Source organism: Lolium rigidum, chromosome 3 (genome assembly GCF_022539505.1).
Source record: "Lolium rigidum isolate FL_2022 chromosome 3, APGP_CSIRO_Lrig_0.1, whole genome shotgun sequence".
Classification (NCBI taxonomy): Eukaryota; Viridiplantae; Streptophyta; class Magnoliopsida; order Poales; family Poaceae; genus Lolium; species Lolium rigidum.
In genome coordinates, this window is record NC_061510.1 from 360,282,015 (window position 1) to 360,303,114 (window position 21,100).

The 21,100-nt window shown below is 45.1% G+C and overlaps 2 protein-coding genes across 3 annotated transcripts; one reads left to right on the forward strand and one right to left on the reverse strand.

Annotated features, from left to right (window-relative positions):
• Positions 1–10,849: 10,849 nt before the first annotated feature.
• On the forward strand, positions 10,850–15,945 carry LOC124704152 (sulfite exporter TauE/SafE family protein 4-like). Its single transcript, XM_047236389.1, has 12 exons — positions 10,850–11,061; positions 11,146–11,305; positions 11,412–11,612; positions 11,781–11,842; positions 11,943–11,997; positions 12,075–12,142; positions 12,417–12,503; positions 12,846–12,896; positions 13,256–13,495; positions 14,776–14,869; positions 14,961–15,101; positions 15,428–15,945. The coding sequence occupies exons 1-12, from the start codon at positions 10,852–10,854 to the stop codon at positions 15,502–15,504; spliced, it is 1,446 nt and encodes a 481-aa protein (XP_047092345.1). The 5' UTR covers positions 10,850–10,851; the 3' UTR covers positions 15,505–15,945.
• A 1,610-nt stretch (positions 15,946–17,555) lies between these two features.
• LOC124704153 (uncharacterized protein DDB_G0283697-like) lies at positions 17,556–20,582 on the reverse strand. 2 transcript variants are annotated; one of them, XM_047236391.1, is made up of 2 exons: positions 20,217–20,582; positions 17,556–19,410 (listed from the first exon to the last, which is right to left on the reverse strand). In XM_047236391.1, exon 2 carries the CDS (start codon positions 19,328–19,330, stop codon positions 18,062–18,064), a length of 1,269 nt encoding a protein of 422 aa, XP_047092347.1. In that variant the 5' UTR covers positions 19,331–19,410; positions 20,217–20,582; the 3' UTR covers positions 17,556–18,061. The 2 variants fall into 2 exon arrangements, with proteins under 2 accessions (XP_047092347.1, XP_047092346.1); XM_047236390.1 differs by having other exon boundaries at positions 17,556–19,414; positions 20,220–20,581.
• Between the last annotated feature and the right edge of the window lie 518 nt (positions 20,583–21,100).

The following is a 21,100-nucleotide window of genomic DNA, read 5'->3' on the forward strand; positions in this document are numbered from 1 at the left end:
GGAAGTTTTCAAGGGTCAAGAGAGGAGTATGATGCAATATGATCAAGGAGAGTGAAAGCTCTAAGCTTGGGGATGCCCCGGTGGTTTACCCCTGCATATATTAAGAAGACTCAAGCGTCTAAGCTTGGGGATGCCCAAGGCATCCCCTTCTTCATCGACAACATTATCAGGTTCCTCCCTGAAACTATATTTTTATTCGGCCACATCTTATGTACTTTGCTTGGAGCGTCGGTTTGTTTTTGCTTTTTGTTTTGTTTGAATAAAATGGATCCTAGCATTCACTTTATGGGAGAGAGACACGCTCCGCTATTGCATATGGACAAATATGTCCTTAGGCTCTACTCATAGTATTCATGGCGAAGTTTCATCTTCGTTAAATTGTTATATGGTTGGAATTGGAAAATGCTACATGTAGTAACTCTAAAATGTCTTGGATAATTTGATACTTGGCAATTGTTGTGCTCATGTTTAAGCTCTTGCATCATATACTTTGCACCCATTAATGAAGAAATACTTAGAGCTTGCTAATTTGGTTTGCATATTTGGTTTCTCTAGAGTCTAGATAACATAAAGTATTGAGTTTTGAACAACAAGGAAGACGGTATGGAGTCTTATAATGTTTACCATATGTCTTTTATGTGAGTTTCTGTTGTACCGTTCATCCTTGTGTTTGTTTCAAATAACCTTGCTAGCCTAAACCTTGTATCGAGAGGGAATACTTCTCATGCATCCAAATCCTTGAGCCAACCACTATGCCATTTGTGTCCACCATACCTACCTACTACATGGTATTTATCCGCCATTCCAAAGTAAATTGCTTGAGTGCTACCTTTAAAATTCCATCATTCAACTTTGCAATATATAGCTCATGGGACAAATAGCTTAAAAACTATTGTAGTATTGAATATGTACTTATGCACTTTATCTCTTATTAAGTTGCTTGTTGAGCGATAACCATGTTTCGGGGACGCCATCAACTATTCTTTGTTGGATATCATGTGAGTTGCTATGCATGTCCGTCTTGTCTGAAGTAAGAGAGATCTACCACCTTCATGGTTGGAGCATGCATATTGTTAGAGAAGAACTTTGGGCCGCTAACTAAAGCCATGATTCATGGTGGAAGTTTCAGTTTTGGACACATATCCTCAATCTCATATGAGAATAATAATTGTTGCCACATACTTATGCATTAAAGAGGAGTCCATTATCCGTTGTCCATGTTGTCCCGGTATGGATGTCTAAGTTGAGAATAATCAAAAGCGAGAAATCCAAAATGCGAGCTTTCTCCTTAGACCTTTGTACAGGCGGCATGGAGGTACCCCATTGTGACACTTGGTCAAAACATGTGCATTGCAAAGATCCGGTAGTCCAAGTTAATTAGGACAAGGTGCGGGCACTATTAGTATACTATGCATGAGACTTGCAACTTGTAAGATATAACTTTCATAACTCATATGCTTTATTACTACCGTTGACAAAATTGTTTCATGTTTTCAAAATAAAAGCTCTAGCACAAATATAGCAATCGATGCTTTCCTCTTTGAAGGACTATTCTTTTTACTTTTATGTTGAGTCAGTTCACCTATCTCTCTCCACCTCAAGAAGCAAACACTTGTGTGAACTGTGCATTGATTCCTACATACTTGCATATTGTACTTGTTATATTACTCTATATTGACAATTATCCATGAGATATACATGTTACAAGTTGAAAGCAACCGCTGAAACTTAATCTTCCTTTGTGTTGCTTCAATACCTTTACTTTGATTTATTGCTTTATGAGTTAACTCTTATGCAAGACTTATTAATACTTGTCTTGAAGTACTATTCATGAAAAGTCTTTGCTTTATGATTCACTTGTTTACTCATGTCATTACCATTGTTTTGATCGCTGCATCCACTACATATGTTTACAAATAGTATGATCAAGGTTATGATGGCATATCACTTCGAAATTATCTTTGTTATCGTTTTACCTGCTCGGGACGAGCGTAACTAAGCTTGGGGATGCCGATACGTCTCCAACGTATCGATAATTTCTTATGTTCTATGCCATATTATTGATGATACCTACATGTTTTATGCACACTTTATGTCATATTCGTGCATTTTCCGGAACTAACCTATTAACAAGATGCCGAAGTGCCGGTTCCTATTTTCTCGCCGTTTTTGGTTTCGAAATCCTAGTAACGAAATATTCTCGGAATTGGACGAAACGAAGACCCAGGTGCCTATTTTTCCACGGAGCTTCCAGAAGACCGAAGAACACACGAAGTGGGGCCACGAGGTGGCGACACCATAGGCCGGCGCGGCCCAGGGGGGCCCGCGCCGCCCTATGGTGTGGCCCCCTCGTCTGGCCCCCGACTCTCCCTTCCGCCTACTTAAAGCCTCCGTCGCGAAACCCCCGATGCGAAAAACCACGATACGGAAAACCTTACCGAGACGCCGCCGCCGATCCCATCTCGGGGATTCCGGAGATCTCCTCCGGCACCCTGCCGGAGAGGGGATTCATCTCCCGGAGGACTCTACACCGCCATGGTCGCCTCCGGAGTGATGAGTGAGTAGTTCACCCCTGGACTATGGGTCCATAGCGGTAGCTAGATGGTTGTCTTCTCCTCATTGTGCTTCATTGTTGGATCTTGTGAGCTGCCTAACATGATCAAGATCATCTATCCGTAATTCTATATGTTGTGTTTGTCGGGATCCGATGGATAGAGAATACCATGTCATGTTAATTATCAAGTTATTATACATGTGTTGTTTATGATCTTGCATGCTCTCCGTTACTAGTAGAGGCTCGGCCAAGTTTTTACTTTTAACTCCAAGAGGGAGTACTTATGCTCGATAGTGGGTTCATGCCCGCATTGACACCGGGACGAAGTGATGAAAGTTCTAAGGTTGTGTTGTGCTTGTTGCCACTAGGGATAAAACATTGGCGCTATGTCCGAGGATGTAGTTGTTGATTACATTACGCACCATACTTAATGCAATTGTCCGTTGTTTAGCAACTTAATACCGGAGGGGTTCGGATGATAACCCGAAGGTGGACTTTTTAGGCATAGATGCAGTTGGATGGCGGTCTATGTACTTTGTCGTAATGCCCAATTAAATCTCACTATACTTATCATGTCATGTATGTGCATTGTTATGCCCTCTCTATTTGTCAATTGCCCGACTGTAATTTGTTCACCCAACATGCTTTTATCTTATGGGAGAGACACCTCTAGTGAACTCGTGGACCCCGGTCCATTCTTTTAATACCGAAATACAAATCTCGTCGCAATACTTGTTTTTACCGTTTTCTCTCGCAAACAATCATCTTCCACACAATACGGTTAATCCTTTGTTACAAGCAAGTCGGTGAGATTGACAACCTCACTCGTTTCGTTGGGGCAAAGTACTTTGGTTGTGTTGTGCGGGTTCCACGTTGGCGCCGGAATCTCCGGTGTTGCGCCGCACTACATCCCGCCGCCATCAACCTTCAACGTGCTTCTTGGCTCCTCCTGGTTCGATAAACCTTGGTTTCTTTCTGAGGGAAAACTTGCTGCTGTGCGCATCATACCTTCCTCTTGGGGTTGCCCAACGAACGTGTGAAATACACGCCATCACCTGCTCAGCAAGAACACCACGCAGGTGCTGGGAGATATACTCGCCTGCAGAGTCAGCACGAAACACACGAATAGGCGTGGAATACTGAGTACGAACCATGGCTGCAAAACGCTGATAAATAGAAAGCACCTCACTGCGAGAGTGCATAAGAAACAACCAGGTGTATCGCGAAAAATCATCAATAAACAAAATATAGTATCGATGACCCCCTTTGGAAGGAAAGGGAGCCGGACCCCAAACATCCGAATGAACTAAATCAAAAGGTCGCTGAGATACAGACGCACTAGTAGGATAGGGAAGCTAAATTTGTTTGCCTAGCCTACAACCCTGACACGAATGCAAAGACACATCTCCTGAGACAGACCCCAGAAGACCACGACGAACTAATGACGATAAACAGGAGCCACAGAGGTGACCCAGCCGATGATGCCACTGCTGAAAAGATCCGAGTGACGAAGCGGCAATCGCGAGAGAACCGGCGGATGAAGTGATAGTAGAAGGAACGCGAAGCCGGTCTAAGTCCCGCAGCCCCGGGGACTCAAGGCTGCGAGGGCCAGCTCCAACCGGGGCTCGTGTACGGCGGTCCCGAACAGCACAAGAATCGGCGTCAAGAATGACGCGACAACCAGAATCGGTAAGCCGACTAGCGGAAAACAGAGTTCATCTTAAGACTAGGAACATGAGAAACATCGGGAACATAGAAAGAGGTAGTAGAAAGGGTGCCTCGACCGGAAACAGAGGAGAGAGGTACCATCGGCCGTGATAACACGAACATGCGAAACAAGAGAGCGAAGAGCAGAAAGAATAGAAGACGCGAGAGGTCATATGAAAAGAAGCTCCGGAATCCGGATACCACGAGGATGACATACCCGATCGTGTGGAAGGTGGTGGTCGCGCGGTGCCGGAAGAGCCGAGCACGGAACCGAGCGGTACTCGTCGAGGAAGAGCCCGTACCAGGCGAGCGGACCACGAAGACCACGGATAATGTCCCGATCGGATAGCGCAACAGCGAGAAGATCCCGAAGAACCAGCTCGACGACGAGTAAGATGCGGCGGGCGTAAGCTGGGATCCCTCTGCCGGCAAGTAGAGATAGTGTGGCCGGGCCTCGCCACGGTAGGTGCAAGGAGGTGACGTCGAACCACGAGGCTGCCGGGGCCGACGCCGACCCCGGAATGGAGGAGTGGGAAGTATCGGCTGTGCCGGAGGCCGCAACGAAGTCGGCGGCATAGGAGATCCACGAGCGAGACGGCACGGGAGGGCCACGAGCGGCAAGAACGAGAGGGAACCTCAAGAAGACCAACACCACGAAGACGAGTCTCCTCGGCACGAAGCTCAGCAAGTACCTCAGAGAGCGGAACACGACCACGGGCAAGCAGCTGGGCCCGGCGCGGCTCAAACTCCTTACGGAGCCGCGACAAGAACTCAAAAACGCGCTGAAACTCCAGATCCGCGCGCACAGTCGAACGACGAGGGACGAGGTGGCACACACAGGCTGTACGGAGAGAATCAAGCTAACGCCAAATAGCAGCACTCGAGTGTAGAACTCATCAATAGTAGAATCACCCTGCTCGAAGGGCATGCTCTGGCGGACCACGGACGGGTAGAGAGCATCCCCGGACGGGCGATAGCGCCGACGAAGAAAAGCCCACCGAGCAGCGGCGGTGGGAAGACCCATAAACTCAGCGAGCATACCGAGGCGGAACACTGGAGGTGAGAACAACAACAGCACGAGCATCCTCATCTATCCACTTAGTGTACTCGGTCAGATCAAGCCGGTAAGACGCAACGGCAGTAGAGTGGTCCTGGACCTTCCGGTCATAATCAGCCAGAGCAGTGTCATCAGCACTCTTGGCTGCATCCTTATCCGCCTGAGTAGCATCAGGGGCAAGGGCAACAGCTGGCGGTGCAACAGGCACCGTAGGAGCAACAGGGCGCGGCGGACAGGAGACCTCGCCAGAAAGCACACCCCAAAGACGAAGACCGCACATGTGGACGCGCATGAAGGCAGCGAAATCAGGGTAGTTCGCGCCATCAAAAATCACCGGGTAGCGAGGGATCGCAACATAGCCCGAGGAAGACATAGTTTTTTTTCTCTCTTTTTTTTTTGCTTTTTTTTTTTAGATCGAAGTCAACGAACTAGACGAGAAGAACCGAGCGGGCGGGCGACGGAGCTTGGCGCCGAAACGATCGGGAGAAGAGGGCGCTTGGGCAGGTCCTGGCGATCCAATCGGGCGGGCCACAGAGGAGAGCCGGAGAAGATCGAGAGAGCAGCACCAGGAGGAGATCCGCGTCGGGCGCCCGGAAGTGGAGATCGGGCGAGCGGCGTCGGGCGCCGAATCGATCGGGAGCCCGGAAGTGGAGATCGGGCGAGCTCCGGAGAAGGAGACGGGGAGCAGCGTGGCGATCCAATCGGGCGGGCGGCCCCGGTGCGCGCGAGCCCGGAGAAGAGATCGGGGAGCAGCGTAGCAATCCAATCGGGCGGGCGGCCCCTGCTGGCCGCTTGGCCCGGCGACGGGGTCCTCTGGCGAAGACGATCGGGAGCGGAGAACGGAGAACGGACGAGGACGACGGGGACAACTACGGCCACGCGACGGCCGGGAACAAGTTCGTAGGGAGAGGAGGATCAATTTAGCTCTGATACCATGTTAGGGAATATACTTGTTGTATTACCAGGGGGCCAAAGGCCACAATTTATAGTACATGTACAGGTGCACATATGCAGAAAGTCCCCTAACATATGAGGAAACTACAATATATATATACATCTAACAATGCGCAAGACCTCGATGATTCTGGCCTTCCTTTGCCCGCATTCTTCCACTCGATGGCGAGATGATAAGCTGATTTCACCAAGCAAACTTCATTCTCGGTTTAATTCGAAGCCCGGAAGAGCTTAAAGAGTTGAAGAGAAGAAATAAGTGAATTTAGTGATTATTTTTTTTAACTGTTTTGATTATGTGTTTTGATTACGATTCGACCTTGTATGAACTATGAAGCAACCTTAGTTATTTGTCGGAATGATGAGCAGTGCAATTTTCTAGAGGTGGCGCTGCGCCGTCCACTCTATCGGAGGACGTGGACGCCGGTGGCCCCGGCCGGTGCGTATGTCGACGTCGACGCATCGCTACGCCAGCCACAAGCTGCTACATCGTAGATTCGTAAAATCCAACCTGGATATGATTGCTTCCATTGATCACTAAATCCGTGATAAGATCGCCTCAGATGTCAGACATCGAAGCTGAACACGATTAATTCCATGCTACGCTTTTCTTTGGTTTTTTCTTCTTCTCTTTTGCATATTCCATCTCTTGGATTTGAGCCGTATACATGGTATACCGATCAAATCCAATCCGAATAGCACGTAAATAACGGAGGCGGAAGAACGTGAGATATACACCTATCCAGCCTGCCAGTGCCCAGTGCCACGTGCCAGGCACCGATCATTTCCCCAGCGCTGGAATTGGAAGCATCCACATTATAAGGGCATGTACATTGGTTTAGACCCATGCTATCTGTAATATTACTCCATGTCATCTATAGACAATGATATAGACAGTGTATACAATAATCTGTCTGTAAGTTATCTATTTTTAGTCATAGCTATATGTGAGTATAAGTTATAGACACCCTTCATACAACAGAGAAAATGGTGTCCGTAAGTACATGCGTAAGAAGTCTACAGTCTGTCTGTAACTTTACAGACAGCCTCCTTCTCTCTCCTCATTATCTTTCCTCCACATCACCAAAATCACCTGTAACTACCTCTTACAGACAGCTGAGTCATCACCATTGTACATGCCCTAACGTCGTTTCCTTTCGGTCACAAAATTAATCGATGGAATCTTCAATTTTATACCTGGTTGACGCGATCACTGCAATCGTCTACTCCCCAGGCCAACGCTACCAATTGTTTTCAGTATGATAATTTGCCTCACATCTTTGTTGATTTTGAAGGCCAACGAATGGTGGGACGCCAACTCAACGTCGTTGGTCTGAATTTTAGTTTTTGTGGGATCGACGCAATCATGCCTGGTAATATATTGATCTGACTGTATGTAAGTGACCGAATAGAGTGGAGACTCTCGACGTGACATGAAGGGTTTCATTTAATTCTTTTTGACGAAGGCAGCATATAAGAAGAAGCTTCTGACGCATTGGCCATCTCTACTGCTCGCCTGTCCACGACCCTTACTGAACGTTTTTCTAATAGTGGAGGGCTTTTCATTGGAAGATAACATACAGTTTTCAAGTGAGATAATCTAGTACTCTCGATCATTGTACTACCATGTCTTTTTTAACAATCTTCGAATCTGCAAAAGTGCAAACTACTCTTCCGTCTACAAATAAATATACTTTTAGGTTTTGTCCCAAGTTAAACCCATGTCATAAGTATCACTAACTTTTTTTTTGTAAATTTGGTCAAACATAAAAAAGTTAACTTAGTACAGAATCTAGAAGTAGATTTATTTACGAATGGAGAGAGAGAGAGTAATCCATGGATGACGTTTATTTACTCGGTAGCTTAGTATTTACTCCCTTCATTTCTATGACTAAGGCTTATAATATTTTTAAAAAGTTAAACTAAGTAAGGATCTATCAAACTTTTGGAAAAAAAAACTATGAAAAACCATGATACTATCAAATGCAAATATATTTAATGATATATTTTTCTTTTTCGATGGAAGCAGATTCTATCTCCGGCTCCATTTCAACAGAAAAGAAGCTCACGGGTTCCTTACAACCCCTAGCTACTTATGAAGGAAAAGAAATAATTTTGATATGGCGATCTTAGACAGTATCAAGCAGGAAGATAAAACTTCAGAAACTAGAACAAATAGCTACCATCCTAGCAAATTCTGTAGTAATAGAACAAGAAAGGATAAGGAACATGGAAACTACAAAGCTAGCCTCTCCAGTGAAAGAACTACACTTCTTAGCAATTAAACTGTTTTTGATCTCAGGTTTCTTCGTGTACATTAGAGCCATCCTTTGAAGGGGGGGTCTTCAGCACATCACCACATGGATGGTGTGAGCCTCCTTTGGATGGTGTGTGTGTGTGTGTGTGTGTGTGTGTGTGTGTGTGTGTGTGTGTGTGTGTGTGTGTGTGTGTGTGTGTGTGTGTGTGTGTGTGTGTGTGTGTGTGTCTTGAGACACTCCAGCAATGCACGTGTACCATGGCCTGGGAATACCGAAGAGTGCAAAATTAGTTTCGAGAATCCAAAAGTTTGTGACGGGATTGAGCATAACTCTTGCCATAATTTTGGAGGCACCAAGCCATTGTGACACAAATTCGTCCTCTTGGTAGCCTTCAAGGAGGGAGAGAATCTCCTCCACTGATGCACCATCACCGAGGAGGAAGGGGGGCAAGGGGCATTCACCCTCCTCTAGGGGTGCCGCCTCTAGCATCAAGCAGCCGTCACCACGGCCACCTGGGGCTGCAACTCTTCATTAACAAGTTCATCAAGCCTCTGATCTTTGTAATATTTTGGAGTTGTGAGTAGTTCCCCATGTTCCCGAGGGGATAAAATGAATTCTTGTTATGATTTCTATATAGTATCTATGAGTGTTTGCTCAAGTTTTATGCTTCTATGTGGTTCCGTGATAACAATATGCAAACTCTGGCTGTATATTATGTACTTCACCTATATGGCGTCATAGGGCTACACATTAGTGTAATGAAAAGGAGTATTTATGGCAGAAGATGATAGAAACCTTGTCCTCTTGGCCACCCAAATACTCCTTTTCATTACAAATTGCGAGAGGCGTATTGGGCATTTCCTATATTGCTACATTACTCCTAATATAACTCTACTTTCCTTATCCGAAGTTCTCTGGGCTTCCGGGCCTCCAAATCTTGTTCTGTTTACTTTGCATATAGGGAATGAAAAGTTATAGTAACTATTGAATTTCAACTTAATCGGAGTGACAAAAAAATATGAAAAAATAAAACGGGGAACAACGTCGTGCAGATTACTGCAACTCATTTATCATTCTTATCAAACAAATGATTTTTTTTTGTTGTTTTGAGTGTTTAGATGGACAAAGAAAATAACTAGAATGTAAATAAGCAATAGAAACAAGCCAAACCTTTTGGGTTTTTTAGTTTTTTATTACTTAGAAGTATAACATGCATGGAACAACAAAGTAGGGATCCTTTTGTGTTTCATTTGTAGAACTACAATTAAAATAAAAAAAAGACTATGATATGCACAATGAAACCGAAGGGAGAAAATCATACTCCCCCAGATTTGGGTGGAAGCTAGTAGTAAGACCCCCAGCTCAGCCCGGTCTCATAGTCCACGCATGTTGGGCCCCACGGTGGATACTTGTGTGGTGTAGGCACTTCATCCCATTGAGAAGGGGTCTCATCGAAAGTTATTCACTTGTTCGTGACTCGTGAGCCTGTCAAAATAGTCGAGACGAAGAAGGTGTGTGGTGGCAAAGTCGCCACTAACCATGTATCAGTAGACGTAATGAGCACCTTCCCACCGTACACATCCCTTGCTTGTCCCAATGTTGGGGCAAACGAGAGGGTGTTCATTCAAAAAAGATACCACTCATCGCACCGCCGTGGGTGTGGGAAGCGCGATGAGATACCGCTGGAGATGCCCTTAGTTAGTTAGGGGGAATTAACTTCTGACACATCAATTTCAAAAAAAAAAAAACTTCTGACACATCAACTTCTAGATGCAGAATGAAATCCGCCAAATCAGATCCGAATGAAATGAATTCCAAGATATTTCTTTGTTAGCAGGCCCTTGAAAGCCAACGAATATCGGAGATTCCTCTCAAAAACCTACTACCGGAGATGCTTTCCATTCGCAGGCTAGGGTGCGATCCATCCCTGTTCCTGAGAATGCGGAAACATTTATTTGGGCATTAAATCCCTTTCCTTTTTACGACAGGAGGAGCATTGAATCCCTGATTTGTGCCGATGCGGCCAGGCTGGCGACGGAACGTTTTACTCCAGAGTCCAAAAATACTCGCCCCGTCGCGGTTGCGGCTTCGGTCAGTCGTGACCAAGCAACCAAGGAAGGAAGGCGATACCCATCACGCCTCCTCCTTCCAATTTCCACCCGATCTCTCCTCCAATCCTCCTATAAAAAACCGTGGCGGGCGGAGGCGGCCGCACTGCATTTGCTATCCTACCCCGACCCTCCTTCCTTCCTAGTCCGTGCAGTGGTTGTTGTTGTTTAGTGTTGTTTGCTTTCGCTGCTTCGCGCACGCTCGTTCGCTTTTGCATGGCGGCGGCCGCCTCCGCGCCCGCGGCCCTGTACGGCCGCCTCAACCGCGCCAGCACGCGCGGCTTCCTCGCCTACGTCGCCGCCGGTGCCGCCTGCGCCGCCGTCCTCGCCTGCTTCGTCATCTCCTCCTCCGACCCGGCCGCTCACGCCGCCGCCGCCGCCAATGGCGCCCTCCGCCTCTCCTCGCGCTCCACGCGCGTCTGGCCCGTAAGCCGTTCGCCCTTTTACCCCACCCTCACCCGGGCTCACGCTCGTCTCGTCTTCGTTGGCTGACCTCTCCTCGCGTTTCAGGATCTCGAGTTCAACTGGCGGCTCGTGGTGGCCACCGTCGTCGGCTTCCTCGGCTCGGCCTTCGGCACCGTCGGCGGCGTCGGGGGCGGCGGCATCTTCGTGCCGCTCCTCAACCTCGTCCTCGGCTTCGACACCAAGTCCGCCGCCGCGCTCTCCAAATGTAAGCCCCACCCTGCCCCGCCCGCCTCCTGCTGAGGTAGATCGGTTTTGCTGATAACAAGTAAGAACCCCGTGTAACTTTTGACCCGTTCGCGTGCGTGGCGCAGGCATGATCATGGGCGCGTCGGCGTCCTCGGTCTGGTACAACCTCCAGGTCTCGCACCCCACCAAGGAGGCGCCAGTCATCGACTACAAGCTCGCGCTGCTCTTCCAGCCCATGCTCATGCTCGGGATCACCATCGGGGTCGAGCTCAGCGTCGTATTCCCCTACTGGCTCATCACCGTGCTCATCATTATACTATTCATAGGTACGTTCTCTTCAACTCTTAGTTGGCGCATCGCATGCATGCCGCCAAAATGTTGTTAAGGCGTTAAGCCAGGCAACTGCGACTTTTAAGCTGTACGTACTACTCCTTTGTGTGTCTGGTGCGCTCACTGAAATTGATGCGTGGTTGGCGTGACCAAATTCCTTGCAGGCACTTCATCGCGCTCCTTCTACAAGGGGATTCTCATGTGGAAGGACGAGACACGGATCCTGGTTTGTCCTTGTCACATTGCCTCTGCTTGTTCGCTCTCTAATTAACTTACTCTGCCGTCACGAAACCTTATATGTCGACTTGTGGGAATGATTTTTGCAGATGGAGACACAGGAGCGAGATGCACAATCCAAGTCTGACTGTGCGGCCAACGATGGTAAATCCTGAAACTCAAGTTACGACTTGATAGTGATTTTCTCACCCTAACACAATGTTATCGCCCTATATCTGCAGTGGTTTTTGACCCTAGCTACGCCGAGCCCCTCCTGCCCCAGCATAAGCCCACACAGAAGTCTGGCCTGGTAAGCTACAATCACCTGCTGGTTTTACGTTGCTCTTTGCCAATCCACCTTAAATGAGTAAACGAGAACGACCTTTTACTTTTAAATCTACCTTTTGAACCAGTAACATGATTACAAGGTTTAATTAAGTCCGTTCAAAGATTCTTCGGTTGATACAGTCATGGTCTATAATTTTGCCACATGATGGAACATGCTAGGATCCAAGGATACCCCAAAAGTACAGCTTGTCACTTATGCGCCCTAATCATTGACTCCCTGCTTTTCTATATTTCAGGAGACTTTGTGGTTCAACTTGAGCTGGAAGAATATCCTGGTGCTAATGACAGTTTGGTCATCTTTCTTGGTTCTGCAGATCCTCAAGGTCTCCTATCTTGCCTATGCATCACCGCAGTAGCTCTGTACTTTTAATCGTGTCTATTCGAAAACCTTTGAACACTTAACTTAAAAAGGACATTGGTACCCAAATTCTCTACCATAACCAAGGTAGAGTAGTAATGTTTGGGATAAGTTACACATGCTTACTATTCACGGTCAATAGTACTTGAGCACATGTGCATATGTTATTCTATTTGCCAGTGTTTATTGCCACCTCGTGGCCCAGCTAGATTCCAGATATTTTGTTCACATTTGTGGTTTCAACTTCACAGAATGATTGATTGATTGAAAACTGTGCTAACTTCTGTATTTTTTCGCTCTCACGCAGAATAACACCCAAACATGCAGCACTTTCTACTGGGTGATCAATATTCTGCAGGTGAGTAAACCGCTCTGCCAGCTGCCACTACATCATCTAAACATTATGTCATCTGCTAGAACAGTGCTTTTAGTTAGCTAAATTAGATCCAGCACTGCCCTTTCTCTTAAGTTGTCACAGAAACCTTGACAGCAACGTTCGTTTCATGTTTGAGAAAATATCATTGTCATGGACACACATTCGTCTTTTCAAAAATCGTGAATTGCTTTGGTAGGCCTAGATGTTTGGACCATCCATAGCCACTTTATGGACAGCTGACAACTTCCACCAAACCTTATGCTTTGTTGCGCATTGTACATATTAGGGACTCGAATTGCAGACCTTTTCCTTCCTCATACCATGTGTCTCAATTGATGTAGATCCCAGCTGCAGTAAGTGTATTCCTGTGGAAGGCCATGGAACTGTGCAGGGACAGCCGTGCTCGACGCATGAATGGCAACTTAGAGTGTGTATGTGAGGCCTCTATTGAGTGGTCTCCAGCACAGCTCATCTTTTGCGCCTTCTGTGGTCTGCTGGGTGGCACAGTTGGTGGTCTTCTAGGGTCTGGAGGAGGCTTCATCCTCGGTCCGCTTCTTCTTGAGCTTGGGTGCATCCCTCAGGTATTTGAGCCATTTCTGGTGTCAGGTTTTCATTTCTTGCAGTTCATTTTCAGTTATTATTAGATGCAATCATGGTGTGCATTCATATGATCGCATTGGAGCTATTTGTCTGTTGTGCACATGCAACCTTCAAAGAGCATAAAGCATTGGAACCAAAACTATAGTCTTGTAAATACTACATCAGATTTTTTGAAACCAAGACTACATTATTATTATTGCATATTTTCTACACTATCTCTTTTTTTCTATAATTTCTCATATATATGCACATCATTCTTCCCATGTTTCTTTCAAGTATAACTTCTCTTTTCAGAAGCATCATACTCCTGATGTTGATTTCACATAAGTTTTGTGTGCGGTGCACTGTACTGATATACTAGTATTGGCAATTCTGTTAGGTTTGATATAGGATTTATTTTGGCAAGTAGGCAGGAGCGCTGCCATTCATTAATATAAGATTCAGGTTTGATATAGGATTTATTTTGGCAAGTAGGCAGGAGCTCTTCCATTCATTAATATAGGATTCAGACCTGACATATTTGGCATAATTAGTGCAAAAACACTCTACCAATCCATGTTCTAATGTCCTGAGCAGAGTCACATATGGTAACTGGATATATTGGAGTAGCTTATTAGTATGGTCCACAATTGACGCTGAAATTGCATGTGGACAAGTTCTTGCAATAACGAAAAAGACATTCTGCCACCATGTCTGTATTTGGCTTGGCTGTAGGAACTAGTACTGAACCCCATGTGGCATTTATTGTTTAATGGCCTACATGCCACGCGTTGAAGGATGAAAGGAGTGAAGCCCAGTTTCCTTGTCCATGTAATTTTTCCTAGATCTGGATCTATTGAGATTCTTTCTACTATTTAGTTTAATTGTCATGAGTTTGCTGAATGTGACATACAGTTTCTTTAAGCAGAAACTTGATAACCAAGTTGGATGGTTCGTTAACTGAGATTTTCGTTATCTTGAGAAAAAATGAATATTTCGTTCCAACGTCATTCAGTTTGAACTGGTATTATTAATGACATCCTCTCCTGCTACTGATGAGATGCCGACATGTCCAATCTAAAAATGGGCCTGTTGGTTCGTCTATCTCTGCTCTAACCTCAATCTTGTGATGCAAATTATTTGTGTAGTTCTTTTAACTTGGAGCTATGTTTCTTATTTGCATCTCTAGAACTATTTGATTTGACTATACTTACATTTGATCATCTGAATTTATATCTTCTGGGAAATAATGCTAATGAAAACTGTGGTCTGTGCCTGCCAGGTTGCAAGTGCAACAGCCACATTCGTGATGATGTTCTCCTCATCCCTCTCAGTGGTTGAGTTCTACTTCCTGGGCAGGTTCCCACTCCCTTATGGTAAATTCTTTGCTCCCAAACTCTTCATAATTTGACAAGCACTACCCAAAGTAACTGTGTAGTAACAACATGCATCATTTCCTCCTTGCAGCTGGTTACCTGATCTTTATTTCCATACTGGCTGGATTCTGGGGCCAATGCTTGGTTCGGAAGATTGTGCATGTGCTCAAGAGAGCATCGCTGATTGTCTTCATCCTCTCCTCTGTCATCTTCGCCAGTGCTCTTACCATGGGTATTGATCATTACTTTACCTTCAATTTTAACAAATCAACTCACTGTTGACCAGTCTAATTAAAATCTAGCCAAGAGTGATAATAGTTAACTGGGGCCACATGTCTCCTTGAAAATATCGAACAAAACATTCACTAGGTTACTAGTGCTACTTGTTGTCACTGCTGTAAGTAGCATGCATCTTTGGACCTAACTTTCTTAAAGTATGATTCGAGAAGTCTAAATTAGTTTTACACTTGTACTGCTGCTTTATGTATATGATAATTTGCAAGGAATTCAATAATAGTTCATATTTTCCTAACAACCTGTTGCTTCCTGACAATCCAGGTGTTGTTGGGACCGAGAAGAGCATTGCGATGATCAACAACCACGAATACATGGGGTTCCTCGGCTTCTGCGAGTAACCAAACCAGATCGCAGGGAGAACACAGGTCAATATCCAATTGACCTCATCTCTCCCCAAGTTATGGACAAAAATAAAGAAATAAGCCGCGTCGGGTGTTTCATATGGTGGTGTTAGCTCCTCGCTAACCTGGAAGCACCTGCCTGACGAAGGCAAGGTAGTACTCACAGGCACGCTTGTTAGCTCCTGGTTAACATGCTGCGACCGCATTGGTCTTGTGGCATCATGTTTTTGTCCGTGTTGCTTCCTGGCTGAAATTATTCAGTCGGAGTGTTGAAGTTGTGCCATTCATTCATGTGATTGATATAGTTAGCTCCTCGCTAGCTAGTCTGCAAATGTTCATTGTGGTATTGGGTACTGTAAATATATCAGCCAATTTGTTGGACAGCATATTATGCTTGCGACTTTGAGTCAATCTGATCCGCCTATCGGGTTCTGTTCATCCTGGTGCTTTGTGCTGAGTTGGCGATTGTGGGGTGTCCGTTATATATTCTTGTGTTAATGGGTCATCCTGATTCGCTGATCGGCATTTGTTGATCCTCGTGCTTTGTGACTGTGGGTTGCCCATTTTATATTTTTGTGTTCAACTGTGACTGGAGTGTGGAGTAGCCGTGAAGTGGAAGAGACATTACGAAAACAAGGATATCATAGTTATCGCAAAGCCCCAGCCATAAGCCCATAACCAAGTTTGTTGGTATGCAGAATACAGCTACGACAGCTGGCCGAGAACGGCATCTATCAGATAAACTGTACCCCTAGTCTTGAACTTAGACTAGTCACAATGCATAGTAGTAGTATCATATAAAAGTATCATGCGTATGATACTACTACATGTTACTATCTCCATAATGCATGGTAGTATCATATACTAGTAGTATCATAGTCTCCATATATTAATTGTTTTGTAGAATCTCAATGCAAAATATGTGTACAAGATTTACTTGACATTATTTTTTCTAGTAATATGTGCTATGATACGGTATCTACCTATGATACTAGTACAGTCTCTCTCATCCTTAATTGCAATGCCACATCAGAATTTTGCATGCATAGAATGCATGATACTACTACTCCTACCTATGATACTCCCATTGTGGGTAGTCTTAAGTTGCGTCTACGTTTTGAGTAAGGCCGTGTATGGTGCTGCACTGGCGGTATTGATTGCATCGATGATCGAACCAATCTGGAGCAGTTTCAAATGTTCCGGAGCCCCTGCCTTAAATGGTCTTAAACCTTAGACAGGGGCCACACGTGACACATGCTAGTAGTAGCAGTAGAGTAGAGCACACAAGATGATCTTCCGTCAACCTCACTTTCCTCAAAGTAGATAATATACTCCGTATGATTTTTATTCTGTACGGTGGCAACATTGCAACTCAATTCATTAAACTTGCTTTCTTAACAAGCAAAAAATGTCAACTCAGCTCATCTCATTCATGTCTAAGTTCAAGCTGAGTTGAGCCAAGTTTATGAGTACATTTTAAGCTTGTGAGAGCCGAATTTTCTTTTCAGCCCTAATGGAACATGATTTCCCTGAAGAATGGAGCAGATGGGAGCAAAGGCTGACAAATGCTAGGGCCATGGACACAACCAGTGAAATTGGGCGGCACCGGCACACTTCATCAATTGTATGGGGTGACATGCCAGGTTGCCCACACTGATTGACACGTCACTGCTTATTATAATATATATGAAATGTTCTCTTTATGCCGAAATATGGTGCCTACTAGGTTTTTTTAAAAGCTATTGACCAAGTTTGTAAAAAAAAAATCGGTATCTAGAATATCAAATCAATACCACTAGAAACATCATGAAATATATTTTTAATATGGTACGGATTCTGTATTTATAGATAAGATATAGATAATTTTCCCAATAAACTTGATCAAAGTTAGTGCAGTTTGATTTTCATGAAAACGAATGCACACTACAATACAACGAGGGAGTGGTAAATAAACAATATCAACACAGCCAGTACTCGTGTAACTTCTTCTAGGATGCCAGGAATCTAAATCAAGTCTAGACCAGTTTGTGCATCGAAGGATTATATGATTTCCACAGGTCAAGGGCATGAGCAATATATATATAGATGGAACGTAGGCTGTACCAGATGTGTATACTTGCACATAGTTGAATGTTGGTGTCTGAAGTGTGCCTGCATAGTTTTTGATGAACAGCAACACACAAGCTTCACAAAATAAAGCTCAACGACAGCTAGAACTACTATGCAAACACCACAACTGAACAAACGAACACACCTCAAGGCTGACACACCTACAGACAAGGCTGGCATTATCACTAGTACGTAGTTGGCATTCCAGCAGCAAAGCTTCAGAGCTGCCGAATGGGTATAATAGTTTCTTCCAACACAAGCTTCTTGTTCATCACTTGCCCCAGACCGTGATGTACTCTAGGCAATACAAAGCAGATTCCTACGTAGGACCAAACTTACACAAAAACTGGGGCAATAGAGGTAGTTTGCTTGCATCGCATCTCTTGAAAGTCCTACAAACTTACAGGTTGCACCAGAAGCAGCTAACAGAGAGACCTCTTGGTGTTCATTCCAGGAGAACTTCACCTTCGCCGATTGCTTTGTTCATGATTTTTGTCGATACATCTACTTCTTCTTTGTGAGCATCGCCATCGTCGGCTTTATTGTCCAGCGGCATGGAGGATGTGTCGGTGTTACCACCAGTGTCTCCGTCTCTGGATGTGGCCTTTTCGACGCTAGTTGAAACCAAAGCCAAAGTCCCATTTGGTGGAGAATTCAGCTCGGCAGATGTCAGGTCCGTGAAGGGCTGTGTTTGGTTGTTCAACGCTGCTGTTGAATTTACTTGCTGCTCATCTTGACCTTCCAAGGGAGTTGAATTGCTTATCTCTGATCCACCATTGTTGCTTGTCAGGTTTGCTGGGGCTGGATCACTCTTGCTTTCTGAGACCAAGCTGGGAGTGCTCAGATTTGGGTTGGAAGATGCATTAGCTGAAGAAGCCCCATGTTCCTCGACTGCATTGGTTCCATTCACCCCAGGGCCTCCAAGTGTCATTCCATTTGATAAATTGGTGGTGCCTTCAAATATCCTATCCATGCTCTTCAATTGCTCATCTGGAAGAGGTTTTGCGATTTGGGCATCATGGTCCACAGAACTCGACACGTTAGCACCTGTAGAACTCTGTTCGGTAGCCTTGTGAGCTTCCTCCTCCTTGTGTTCCTGCTTTTCATGAGGAACTGCTGTTGAAGCATCATCCACGTACAAGATTTTCTCTTCGGCATGATGGGCCAGATCAGCTTGCTGCGATGATGGAGGGTCATGAGTAACAGCACTAGATACATCGTCACCGTGGAAGCTCTTTTCTTGATCCTCCTGAGACCGCTCCTTCCGCTCTTCATCCTCGAACACAGCCCCGCCATCAGACCCTTCGTCCTTACCAGCAGAGTGCTCACCAGGCTCAGCAAGATCATCATCCTTGTCCAGGTCTGGCTCATCAATGGGATCGTCATCATGCTCATCGTGCTTCATTTCTTGCTCTATCTCTTCAGTCTCTTCGTCCTCAACCCGTTCATCCAGTGTTGATGAATCAGCCTCCATCTTTGCTGGCAGGTCTTTCCTGCCCAATCTGATGACCTCTACCTGGCTCTTATCATCTTTATGCACATCATCAGTGTCATGATTGTCTTCGTTTTCATTATACGCTGTCTTCTTCTCATAAGAATGCTTTACTTGGTAGAGGAGCCAAACAGACACAATAACCAAAAGACTTATCTGAAGAGCTTTCTTTAGCTTCAGACCTCTTGATCTGTGATTTCTACTAGAGCTCTGCCTCAGCATTTTTAGTCTGTAGGGGTAACAGGACAACCTATTAAATCCAAAGTCTGCTCCTAATATCTCAACACCTTCTTGAAGTCGTCCTACACGAAGAGGTTCACAACATATAAGCATCGGGATATAAATAACTTGATGAAATACCTGAACAAATGGACACTATGCTTGCCTAAGTCAACATGCAGATAAGTCAAAATGCATATCTATAAAATACTAGAACCATTCCTATCAGAAGCAAAGAAGTGCATTAAGTAGAGACAATTTGACAACAGTAGTCACATGAAGGGAGCTATAGATTGTAGATCTAAACTACCTCTTGCAAGTTCCTAGGACCTTCAATCAAAGCATGTGTACAAAATAACAGTCTAGGTTAATTTTCTGAAACGAAAACCAACTGCTGGGGATTGTTAACAAGAGTGGAGCGTTCGCTACGTTACTACTACCCCAAAATAGCACAAATCAATGCGGAGGCAGCTTAGGAAACAAGTAAGAGTCCCAATGTTTCCACAAAACACGCAGCAGACCACCTCTAAACTAGTTTGCTAAACCAAAAGAAACAGAGGTAACCAAAGTTGAGCTGAAATGTCCAAAAGAAAACATGTGAGGACTTCAATCACCTGACAGCGCAACAAGCTAAGAAATGAAATGAAAGGACAGATTTGAGCCTTGGGGAAGTCCGAAAGAAGCATATCCTAGCTAGGGATTTCTTGCCAAATCCAGGCAAGAAACCTCGAACATCCCAACGACATCAGCAATGTTTCTTTGTCCCAAGAAAACACAAACGCAAGAGGCGCGTAAAATGAGCTCAGGGAACCTACATGAGATATATGTCCAGGGCACACCAAGAAAATATTCAAACTTGGCACAAGAACAGAGCCATGAAATATCTCACCTTGGATACCACCAGTAATCAATCAAGATGCCGGGAGCAGCTGTTCTTGGTTTGGCCTGGACACCTCTTCCCACCGCCGGCGATTTAAGGAGAAACACCCAGGGGGAGGTCGAACTGGGTGAGATTGGTCAAAATCCTCTCCCGAACTAGTGCAAGGCCGGCCGGATCTAAATGAAACCTACCACGCGGATTGTTTTCCTCCGGCAGAGGAAGGAGGAGGGAGCCGATAAAGAAATGCGAGAGTGGTGGTGAGTGGATTTGGGGCTCGCGCATATGGCGATTGGGGAATGGCGGTAGGTGCTGCAGGGTAGGGCGGAGGGATTTTATGACGCGATGCGGATGGACAGAGAGGCTCAGCTCAGAGAAAGAGAAAGAGGAAGAGAAGAAAGAAATGGTGAATTTTTATCGCATTGTTGCTCTGACTTTCCGTCCAGTTTTTATTGGTTTTTAACCCTCCTTCTTGTGTTTGCGGCTGGGTGCTTTGGCAGCGTGTGGTTGGAGGTTGGGAACATGGAGCTTTGGAACACCCGTCGCACCAGGCCGGTTTTACCCATGCCTCGCTACAGGTTTTGTTGCCTGTTGCAAGAGTGCAAGGGCCATTCTTTTCTCGTGTAATTTCGAGTGCGTGTATTTATTTTGTTCTATCTATTTCTACCGTGGGCAAAACGAAAAATGGAATTCACTCTTTAAAATAATTTTCTGATTAAAGTGGTAGCTTAGTTTTTTTTTTCGATGAAAGGAACCACAACCCCACAATTGTCATTTGCATGAAAACAGGATAAACAATCTTATTTATCTATAATTACATGGTTTATTCTTTCCATAACGAGCTTAGTTGTAACAGTGTAATACAATGTTTTTTTGCTTAAGGACATCCATATGGG

What these genes read in the sequence shown, in the direction of transcription:
- LOC124704153 (XM_047236391.1), bottom strand. Translation starts at nt 19,330, where the DNA reads ATGCTGAGGCAGAGCTCTAGTAGAAATCACAGATCAAGAGGTCTGAAG.
- LOC124704152 (XM_047236389.1), top strand. Translation starts at nt 10,852, where the DNA reads ATGGCGGCGGCCGCCTCCGCGCCCGCGGCCCTGTACGGCCGCCTCAAC. An exon ending in AGGACGAGACACGGATCCTG is followed by an intron (nt 11,843 to 11,942) that starts GTTTGTCCTTGT and finishes TGATTTTTGCAG; the next exon opens with ATGGAGACACAGGAGCGAGA. An exon ending in TGACTGTGCGGCCAACGATG is followed by an intron (nt 11,998 to 12,074) that starts GTAAATCCTGAA and finishes CTATATCTGCAG; the next exon opens with TGGTTTTTGACCCTAGCTAC.